Here is a 12,233-nt window from a genome sequence, read left to right as displayed (position 1 = left end):
TATATATATATCCACACACACATACATACATATATATATACATTTATATATATACACATATTATACATACATACATATTATACATACATATATACATACATACACACATATACATACACACACACACACATATATAAGCGGTATGAATGCTACTGCCACAATATATGGTAAAGGAATACACACCCGACTTTCTGGGAAGCAAGGACAAGTAAACCCCATAAAGGTTCGGTATGACACAAGCTGGTCAGCTTTTACGACAGGGGCTATCTTGAAGTTTGCTAAGAAGTCAACATTCAACTGTAAAGGAAATAATAAATTACATTATAGTGCATCGCATCAGAATACATCTAATGGTAGTGATGGCAATTATAAATGATTATGCTATTGGCACATATATTTCATGAGTGAATTTTCACACACACACACAAACAAACACAAGGAGTATGAGTGCATGAGGCAACATACATGATGTAAATATTATATATTGCTTTCAAATTTTGACACAAGGCCAGCAATTTAGGGGGGAGGGTTAAGTCAATTACATCAATACCAGTGATCAACTTAGTGGCGTCTCACCTGTCTTTATGTTCTGAGTTCAAATGCTACCGAGGTTGACTTTGCCTTTCATCCTTTTGGGGGTCGATAAATTAAGTACCAGTGAAACACTGGAGTCAATATAATCAACTAGCCCCATTCCCCGAATTTCAGATCTTGTGCCTATAGTAAGAAGGGTTGGCACGTAAAAGCACCCACTAAAATCTCGGAGTGGTTGGCGTTAGGAAGGGCATTCAGCTGTAGAAACTCTGCCAGATCAGATTGGTGCCTGGTGCAGCCATCTGGTTCGCCAGTCCTCAGTCAAATCGTCCAACCCATGCTAGCATGGAAAGCAGACGTTAAACAATGAAGATGAAGATGATTATTATTATTATTATTATTATTATTATTATCATAAGTCACTCTCAATAAGGCAGTAAGACATCAACAATAAAACAAGCCCCAAGCAACCATTTTAATACGTTGCTAGTTACAAAAGAAAGGAAAGTAAGGAAAATAAATCTTATGAGGAGCTGCTCTAAGAATCACGAATCAACACAAAACTGGTTTACAAGAATTAAGACAGTTCCATAAGACCAATGTTCTTTCCATTATATGATTACTTATACACCTTGTCGCTTTTCCAATTTCATTACGTTCCTGTATGCATTTAGTGTTGTTGTTGTTGTTGAATCCAAGGTCATTCCAAGATGAGTGGATCAATGGTCAAAAACAATCCAGTTATGGTCATCCGATTTTTTCATATATCCGGGGAACCACATTATTTACATTTGACAGATATTTATCCTCGTTTTGTTCGTTGTTACCACAATGTTTCGGATGATATACCCTCCAGCCTTCATCAGGTGTTTTGGGGAAATTTCGAACCTAGGTTCTCATTCCTAAGGTATTTTTCAATGTTGTTTCCCCCTATTGGGAGTTTTAATTGTTATATCTTTCTCCGTTTTTTCCTCTGTTTACACAAACATTTTTTTCTACTTTTCAGACAAAACCCTATGTAACCTTCGTCCTGTCTTTGTCCTTACATGTTTTTGATTTATATTAGCCCTTGTAGCCAATAAAACGAATTAATTATTATTATTATTATTATTTAGGCCATATGCCCATGGGCATATGGTGTAGAGGTTAAGATGAGGACAAATATCCGTCAAATGTAAATAATGTACATAATTCCTCATCTCTTAAATATAGAACTGTATTATCTGGGGAACTGTCCAATATATTTTCTCTTTCATTGTGAGAGGAATCTGGCCGGTCATCTGTGTTGAGTCCCTCTTGTTTGCTCAAGTAAATTTCTATTTCAAATAGGTACCAGAAATGTACAGGATAAGATAGAAAACTGTTGAAACCTCTCAAAGGACATTATATTGAGCCTCAAGTAAAATTGATTAAATGAATAAAAGTATAACGTAGGAAGAGAAAAATGAAAACTACTGAATCTTTTACTGATTAGAAATGAAAAAATATTACAAAAGAAAGGAAACAAATACATATACAATGAAATAGAATAAACAATTAACTAAATAAATAAAAAGAATTCCAGACTGAATTTTTCAGTATAAAATTAGAACTTGTTAAAAGGTAAAGAAACTGAAAGTTCCAAGTTGGAACCAAGTAGTCTCCAGTGGTGATGTTTTGCTCCATCTCAGGTTATGATCAAAGACACTCCAATTATGACCAACTTGTCATTTTCCCTTTCAGACATGGCTGTAGGTTAAAGCATGGGTTGCGACCACATGACTTCAAGTTCAATCCTACTGTGTGGCACCTTGGGTAATAGTTACAACAGCTTCAGGCTAACCAATGCCTTGTGAGTGAATTTGCTAGACAGAAACTGTGAGGAATCCGTGTACATCATCATCATCATCATCATCATCATTTAATGTCCATCTTCCATGCTGGCATGAGTTGGATGGTTTGACAGGAGCTGGCAAGCCAGAGGACTGCACCAAGCTCCAATGTCTGTTTTGTCATGGTTTTTACAGCTGGAAGCCTTTCCTTATGCCAAACACTTTACAGAATAAACTGAATGCTTATTACATGACAGCAGCACCAGCAAAGTCTGTTTGGCATACTTTTTATGGCTGGATGCCCTTCCTAACGCCAACCTCTTTGCAGAGTGGACTGGATGCTTTTTACATGGTACCAGCACTGGTGAGGTATGGTTCATTTGCTGGATGCCCTTCCTAATGTCAACCACTTTACAGAGTGGACTGGGTGATTTGCATGTGGTACCAGCACCAGCGAGGTCTCTTTTGGCATGATTTTTACAGCTGGATGCCCTTCCTAATACTAACCACTTTACAGAGTGGGTGCTTTTTATGTGGCACCAGCACCAGTGAGGTTTGCTTTGGAATGGGTTTTATGGCTTTATGCCCTTCCAAATATCAACCACTTTTACAGTGTGGACTGGATGTAAAGTGATTGTCTACCACAACTACTTGACAACCAGTGTTGGTTTATTGATGTCATCGTAACTTAGTGGTTTGACAAAAGAGACCTACAGAATAAGTACCAAACTTTATAATAATAATAATAATCCTTTCTGCTGTAGGCACAAGGCCTGAATTTGTGGGGAGGAGGCTAGTCAATCACACTGACCCCAGTCCTCAACTGGCACTTATGTCATTGACCCCGAAAGGTAGAAAGGTAAAGTCGACCTCGGGAGAATATGAACTCAGAACATAGCAATGGGTGAAATATCACTAAACATTTCTTCCAGTGTGTTAATGCTTTTTTGAACTAAGACTGTAAAACCAGTAGAAATGCTGCTAAGCATTTTTGTCCAAAATGCTAACAATTCTGCCAGCTCATTATAATAATAATCCTTTCAACTATAGACACAAGGCCTGAAATTTGGGGGAGGGGGTTCAGTCGATTACATTGACTCCATTGCTCTACTGGTACTTATTTAATCAACCCTGAAAGGATGAAAGGCAAAGTCAACTGTGGCAGAATTTGAACTCAGAATGCAAAGACAGACAAAATGCTGCTAAGCATTTTGCACAGGGTGGTAACGATTTTGCCAGCTAATAATAATAATAATAATGATAATGGTTTCAAATTTTGCCACAAGAGCAGCCATTTGGGGGGAGGGGATGAGTTGATTACATCGACCCCAGTGTTTCACTGGTACTTATCAACCCCGAAAGGGTGAAAGGCAAAGTCGACCTTGGTGCAATTTGAACTCAGAACATAAAGATGGACAATAATACCACTAAGCATTTCGCCCGGCGTGCTAACGCTTCTGCCAGCTGGCCGTCTAAGGAGAATGTAATATAATCCTTTCTATTATAGGCACAAGGCCTGAAATTTGGGGGAAGGGGACTAGTCAATTACATAAACCCCAGCGTTCAACTGGTACTTATTTTATCAACTCCAAAAGGATGAAAGACAAAGTTGACCTCAGCAGAATTTAAACTCAGAATAATAATAATAATAATAATAATAATAATAATAATAATAATAATAATAATCCTTTCTACTAAAGGCACAAGGCCTGAAATTTTGGGGAAGAGGTCTAGTCAATTACATTGACCCCAGTGTTTCACTGGTACTTAATTTATTGACCCCTAAAAGGATGAAAGGCAAAGTTGACCTCAGCGGAATTTAAATAATAATAATAATAATAATCATAAATTACTAAATACATGTATAAATAAAGGAATGAACAAATAAATAAAATTAAAATAAAAAAAACAAACAGAACATGGTGATGTGGGATTTAGCTAGGACTCACATTAACGGTTTGAGGTTTAGTTTCTTTTTTCTTCTGCGTGCGGGATGTTACGAGCGAATTGCATTTTTCCTGCCACCGTTGTTTACCTTGCTCAATGATCTTGGCATCTGTGTTAGAGAGGCGATTGTTTTGGGATTTCTGTCTGTTGGTTCTGTTCATGTGCTTGTCAGAGTACTTTCTCTGGCCCTTAGAAGTAAAGCATTCATTGTCCCAGGTATCTCCTGTGAGATAATTATGGGTATGTATGTTCGCAGATGACATGATGCGTGCACAGATGCTATAAAGAAGAGAAGTGTGAGAAAAAAAAAAAAAGAAGCTGGTGAGAATGCAAATAATAATAATAATTTCAAATTTAGGTATAAGACCAGCAATTACTGGGGAAAGGCTACGTTGATTACCTCTACCCCAGAGTTCAACTGGTACTTACTTAGTTTATCAACCTCAAAAGGTGGTTGACAGATAAAGTCAGCCTTGGTGGAATTTGAACTCAGAATGTAAAGATGGACGAAATGCTGCAAAGCATTTTGCCTGGCATGCTAATGACTCTGCTAGCTCACTGCCCTAATAATAATAATAATAATAATAATAATAATAATAATAACCCCTCTTTTCATTCTAGCTGAGGGTCTGAAATTTTGGGAGATGGAGCTAGTTAATTTCATCCGCTCCAGTACTTGACTAGTACTCGTTTTATCTACCCTGAAAGGCAGAGCTGACCTTGGCAGAATTTGAACCTAGAAAGCGAAGAGTAGGAAGAAATGCCACTAAGCATTTTGTCCAACTCGCTAATGATTCTGCCAACTCACCATAATAATAATAATAATCCTTTCCACTAAAGGTACAAGGCCTGAAATTTTGGGGGAGGGGTAAGTCGATTACATTGACCCCAATACTCAACTGGTCCTAACCTCAAAAGGATGAAAGGTAAAGTCGAACTCAACAGAATTTGAACTCAGAACATAAAGATCGACGAAATGCCGCTAAGCATTTTGCCTGACATGCTAACGATTCTTATTTCTTTATTGCCCACAAGGGGCTAAACACAGAGGGGACAAACAAGGACAGACAAAGGGATCAAGTCGATTACATCGACTCCAGTGCGTAACTGGTACTTAATTTCATTGATTCTGAAAGGATGAAAGGCAAAGTCGACCTCGGTGAAATTTGAACTCAGAACATAACGGCAGACGAAATATCGCTAAGCATTTCGTCCGGCGCGCTAACGTTTCTGCCAGCATGCCACCTTATGACATGCTAACGATTCTGCCAGCTTGTCACCTTAATAATAATAATAATAATAATAATTCTTTCTTTTATAGGCATGTGGCTAAAAGTTTGGGTGGGGGTGGAGCTAGTCAATTACATCAACCTTGGTGTTCAAATGGTACTTATTTCATCAACCCCGAAAGGATGAAAAGGAAAACTCAAGCTTAGCAGAATTTGAACCTAGAAAGTAAAGAGCCGGAAGAAATGCCTCTAAGCATTTCATCCAACATGCTAACAATTCTGCCAGCTCATTATCTTCTTAATAATAATGATGATGATGATGATGATGATAATAATAATTTCTTTTATTTAGCATCAGGGCAAAGGATGAGGGGCGACAATACAAAGACAGACATAAAACGTGGTGATTTACATGGTATGGAATGATGAAATAAAATGTAGAAAGTATACACAGTATATAGTATAAATGAAAGAAATGACGTATACATAGCATACATCAGTTTAAAAAAAGAATAATAATAACAAACACAAATACTAATAATCATGATGATGATGATGATGATGATGATGATGATGATGATGATGATGATGATACCTAGCAATGAGTGACAAATTTTAGTTAAGATGTATGGTCACATGATTGGTACATATTTTGATCAAAATCAGAAGAGAAGGACAAAGTACTATGAGACATTTATATCTGCAAATCTATCATTTTCTATTACTCGACCATTAAATAATGATGTTCCTCAAACGTTGGAGGAGGGATTTAGATGATTATATCAAACCCAACCCCCACTACTGAACTATGTACGACCTGAGGGATGAAAAGCAGGCAAAGTTGACCTTGGTGGGAATTGAACACAGACCATAGAGATAGAACAAATGCCACAATGCATTTTCTCGATGCTCTAATGATTTTACCAATCCATCACCATATTAATAATAAAAATAAATGCCCTGATGCTGTACCAGGCAGTGGCTCTCATGGCTTCTGATCTTAATTGATTGGAAGTGTTATCATGTACATTGTTTTGTCTTCGTATAAAATATCGTTATAGCAAATATTCTGCTCAATACCACAGATTTTCTTGTCAGTTGTTTGACCTTAACCAGTTGAGCATGTCCCTTAGTGGCTGACGATATATGCATCTCTGATCATGAGCAGAAGTAGTGGGGGAGCATCATAGTCATGTGTGGAGTGGAATTCTTTGGGGTTTGGATAATTCACCTCTGGAAACATGGGTGTTTCGTTCAACATCCTTAAGCAACCCTAATTCAGGGACCTTTTGAGTGGGATGGGCTACTCGACCAATAGCAATTAGACAAGCACATGCACCAGTTTAGTCAGGAATATTTAATAAAAATTTGTAACACTGGCCTAAGACCACACATTTGGCAGAAGGTACATTCGATTAAATCAACCCCAATGCTTGACTGTTACTTCATTTCATCAACCATTGGTATTTTATTTTACTTTATTTTACCCAATAACTAACTGGGACTTTTTTTTTTATTATCAAGTCCAGTACTTGATAGGTACTTTATTTTATTGGATCCACACCTCCCCAGTACTTGACTGGTGCCTTAATTTACTCAGTACTTGAATTGTACTTGCTTTTATCAATCCTATACCTACCTGTACTTGAGTTTATCGACTCCGAAAAGATGAAAGGCAATGGCAACTCAGGTAAGATTTAATATCTAGAACACAACTGTACAATTTCTCTACCGATTTCCCCTCTCTGCTACCTTTAAATAATCATAATGCTCACATTGTTGTACTTAATTAAAGTCCATTTCTCTTGGACAAAGGGCTCTGCTGGAAACATTAAACTTCTTTCTCTTCTTCCTCACAACATAAAAAACCTATTGTGTTGTGTGACCTATTTGTATTACTATTTGTAGACACATATCATTACTAGTTTCCTCAGATCCTAGTGTCTTACTTTTAATTTTGTTTGCCCTCCAATCAATCTCCTTGAACAGAAAGAAATTTCAATATAATGGGTTAAGGAGGGCTGGGAGTGAGTGAGAAGCGAAATTGTAGTCTTTGCTTCTGTTACCATGGAAACAGAGTGCTAAAACACAGTCGACAAGAGGAAGCTAAGCTAATCAATCTTGAATGACTTGGAATAAACACCCACATGTCTACTACATTTTCTCATACATGTATCATACATAGTCTCAAATAAATAAATACACCCAAAAACAAACACAGTATACATAGCTACACATGCACAACACACATATACATCTGCACACAAATACACATAGAATCACATCAATACACACACACACAAATACAGCCGCACAATCACATAATTATATACACTTAGGTATATGCCATACATATATATATATATATATGGATGTATGCCTAAGTGTATGCAGATACAGCTGTATACACATACATTCCCATAGTGATTATATTCATATAAGGTTTATACATCTTTTGAAATATTATTAAAACTGATTTCTTTGCACCGATCACAAAGAATCAATGTTTGGGAGTTGGGGCCGAAGAGTATATTATTGTTACATCTATATGTTATTCTTCCTAACATCACCCCTGCCACAACTCTTCTTCCAAACAACTCCTCCTCCACTCATATTCACTCTCCTCATCTTCCACTCTTCTTTCGCACTCTTGTAAACTTCTCACCTTGTCCAATTCTCTGTGCCACTTCACTTATATACATCTCCCTGTAATATGAGGGACTCTTAACATTAGAGAATCCTTTACTTCTTTCAACATGAATGTCAGCAAGGTTAGTATGTTTCTTGTGATATTGTGTGTTTCAGGACTGTACAGTTCAAGTGTTGCACTTTTCTCACATCTTTCCTCTCTTTCTCACTCTCTCTCTCTCTCTCTCTCTCTCATTTCTTTTTTCCCAGCTGGAGTAGCCTTGTACTTCATCTACACTAATACACCTGTTTCTGTCCCTCTATCATATTTTAACCTCTTATCATCGAGTATGAAACCAACTCCCCCAATACAATCGCCCTCAACACACCTTAGTTAAGGGAGTCTTGTTTTGTTTTGTGAGTTACTTGGTAACCTCACTGGTACTGGTACCATGTAAAAAAAGCACCTAGTGCACTCTATAAAGTGATTAGCATTAGGAAGGGTATCCTGTCAAAGAAACCATGCCAAAGCAGACGGTGGAGCTTGGAGCAATCCTCTGGTTCACCAGCTCTTGTCAAACCATATATATATGTGTGTGTGTGTGTGTGTGTGTGTGTGTGTATGTGTGTGTGTCTTTGTGACTGCCTTTGTCCTTGACCACTGCTTGACACCAGTGTTGGTGTGTTTACATCCCTGTAATGTAGCAGTTAGGCAAAAGAGATAGAATAAGTACTAGGCTTTAAAAAATGTCCTGGGGGGTTGATTTATTAGACTAAAACCCTTTGAAGTGGTACCCCAGCATGGCCGCAGTCAAATGGCTGAAACAAGTAAAAGATAAAGACAAATATAGTTTAACTTTTTTGAACAAACATCAGCATAACCAAGATGTTAACCCATAAATATATATTTAGTATATTATTATCCCATTTTATTTAAACTAATATTCCACAGCATCAGTTGTAATGCAGGATTAACCGTTAACAATAAAATAATTTATTGCAGTTTATTATATTACAAGGGCGTGTTCAATTTTAACCCATTTCTCTCAAGTTTAGAACATTTACCACAGAGAATAATATTTCATTATTTTGAAAATAAAACTGAAAAAAATTCTAATTATTTAAAAAAAAAAAAAAAAATCAACTTTGGATTGAAAGCAAATTTTAGTTAAGAAAACTGACTGCTTTGTATTGGCACAAGGAGATAAAATATATACAAAGCTAAGTAGAAATAGTATAAGCACAGTACAAAGCTAAGTAGAAAGAGTATAGCTGTGTGGTTAGGAAGCACACTCTGCAACCACATGGTTGCAGGTTCAAACCCACTGCACAGTACCTGGGGCAAGTATCTACTACTATAACCTTGGGCTGATCAATACCTTGTGAGTGAATTTAGTACAGATACTGTGTGAAAGTGCAGCATCTCTATATATATGTTGTGTGTGTGTGTGTCTTTGCATTAGTCTCCACCACTTAACTGGTGTTGGTTTGTTTATACCCCCAAAACTTTAATGGTTTGGCAAAAATAAAAGACTGACAGAATAAGTACCAAACTTTAAAAACAAACAAAAAAAAAGTAATGTGAATGAATCTGTTTGACTGAATCATTCAAGCTACTTACCACACAGCCACTCCTATATATACTCTTCGAAACGCCAGTGTTTTAATGGTGGCAGCTGATGAAGGATATGTTCTCTATGTGGCCTGCTTGTTTGTTGTACCTTGTTTATCATTTTGTCCATGTTCTTTTGCAACGTCATGTACCCAGATATGTACCTATATGTACATGTAGATGAAGGTATGTACATACATGTACATATATATGCATATACTCATATATTGTTTTTATATATATATATATATATATATATAAAATTAAAGTTATTTAGTCTTACATAGTACTATTTTTGCTGCTGTAGCAGCATTGCCATTTATTAAGAACATATTGATTTCTAACACTGGCTCAAATTGAGAGAGAGGGGGGAGGGGGAGCAGGGGAGAGATGGGAAGAGAGAGAGGGAGGGGAAGAGAGAGACAAACAGAGTACCCTAACCCTACAGTTTATTATAACAATCAGATACAGAGAAGGGTGAGAGAGAGAGAGAGAGAGAGAAAGAGAGGGGGGTGTTTTACAGTTGATTATATCAATCACAGTAATTGACTGATATACATTTTATCCACTCTGGAAAGATGAAAGGCAAAAATTAAAACACCATCGGAATGTGGACATACTAGAATGGGTGCTACCTTTAAAAGATGAGACGACTGGCATCATTTCAGGAAAATATCAACTATCAATGAATCAGTGTAGAGAGCAAACACTCTTAACTCACCATTGCTCTAGTTCACTCTCAGCTGTCAGCTGCATAATTAAGAGATTATGAAGAAGTTGTAACCTGCAACAGGGTGGCAGAACAGATTTATTCCTCACTGACCTTAACTCTTAGGATGCACAATATAATTTTTAAAGGTATACAGACAGGGAGTAGAAGCGTTTAGATATCAACAGATACAATAACATCAATACCTTTTATAACAGGTATGGGCAATTGACAACATTCTAACTATATGTAGGTCTTTACGACTTTTAATTCTTTTTATTTATAGCTTATGCAAAATCATGCTTATATAAACATACCTTTTTACTAGGATTTTGAAAGATTTTTGTTAGGTTCAACTAATATATTCTTATAATTTATTTAGTATAAAATCAATGTTGTCTCTGCTACATACACTGTTACCCATGTCTGATTTTAGTATAATATATTGTGGTGACGCTAATGAGATTAATATTTATTAATATTCAGTTTGGCCTGATGCAGAAGTATTATGGGAATCAGGAATGTAAATGTGTATTTAATGTATAAGTGTAGGCATGGCTGTGTGATTAAGAAATTCACTTCTGGACCAAATGGTTTGGGGTTCAGTCCCACTGTATGGTACCTTGAGTAATTATCTTCTACTATAGCCCCAGGCCAACCAAAGTTGCCATGTGTATGTGTGTATGTCTCGTCTTGCAACACACCAACCATTAGGCTATGCACCCTCACATAATACATATGTATGAATGAATGTGTGCATACATGCATACTTGTAAATATCTTGTTGCAGACATGGCCGAAATATTCACAAGACCTTCATGAAGTTTCAGGTTCAATCCTTCAGCACAACACACTGAACAAGTGTTTTTTTCAATATAATCTCAAGTTGACCCAAAACTTGTGAATGAAATTGGATAGACAGAAACTTTGTGACTGTAATTTCAAGCATCCAAGCCTTATTACCCTGATTCATCCAAAGGATTACTTCAAGCCTACACACGTCTGTAGAATAATCAGCCACTTAGACTGCAACGTCAGCAACGAGCTAGTTCCAGTGACTGATCGACTGGAATTGCGTGTGTGTGTGTGTGCAGTTAGATCAGTGTTTCTCAACATTTTTTTTTTTTTAACTATGGACCCCTTACATTCCCATTTTAATCAGATGGACCCTCAAAACCATTCGAAGTTTCAAAGACTTATATTACATTTTTATAATTGAATATTACTAGGAATTATAAAAAAAAAAAATATTGAAATATTTTGAATATTGTAGAAGTAAAAGCAATTTACTGCTGATAAATCTTAACAACAAAATCTTACATGCCCACCCCCCGCCAAGGGCCACATGGACCCTGGTTGAGAACTACTGAGTTAGATGTACAACTAAGTACTTCTGTAGGAGTTAGAACTCCATGTAGATTGTCATTATCCTATCAGCTTCCCATATAGTGGTTGGTTGGACACTGTACTTAGTAGTGTTACTAATATGATATACAGAGTATATGTGTGGGAAAATTAAGACAAACACAAAGATTAATTATTAGTTACTACATACGTTTCACCATTGCAATGGTAAAACATATGCTTGTGTCCATCTTTATTTTCCACTAAACAGAGTGTGATGGGTAAACTGTCACCATTTTATATTTTTAATTTTGCACATGCACATTGTTTGTTTTTGATTTTATCGACTACACAGTATAGTAGGGTCAGCTGGGCGCTGTCTGTGAGAAAAACAGCACTATGACACAATTCACTCTGCC

The 12,233-nt window shown here is 36.7% G+C and overlaps 1 protein-coding gene across 6 annotated transcripts in view; it reads right to left on the bottom strand.

Moving 5' to 3' along the window:
- Positions 1-12,233, bottom strand: part of LOC106884280 (glycerol-3-phosphate acyltransferase 1, mitochondrial) — a 72,938-nt gene that overhangs the window by 22,471 nt on the left and 38,234 nt on the right. For 5 of the 6 annotated variants that reach the window (XM_014935572.2, XM_014935574.2, XM_052972831.1 and 2 more), the window contains exons 2-3: positions 4,295-4,571; positions 184-297 (exon numbers count right to left, since the gene is read on the bottom strand). In XM_014935572.2, coding sequence (XP_014791058.1) covers positions 184-297; positions 4,295-4,571 — 391 coding nt within the window. The remainder of the gene's footprint in view (positions 1-183; positions 298-4,294; positions 4,572-12,233) is intronic. The other variant, XM_014935576.2, reaches the window with a different exon arrangement.

The sequence above is a fragment of the Octopus bimaculoides genome, chromosome 14 (genome assembly GCF_001194135.2).
Source record: "Octopus bimaculoides isolate UCB-OBI-ISO-001 chromosome 14, ASM119413v2, whole genome shotgun sequence".
Lineage (NCBI taxonomy): Eukaryota > Metazoa > Mollusca > Cephalopoda > Octopoda > Octopodidae > Octopus > Octopus bimaculoides.
Note: the sequence above shows the minus strand (reverse complement) of the source record. Positions and strands in the feature narration are given on the sequence as shown.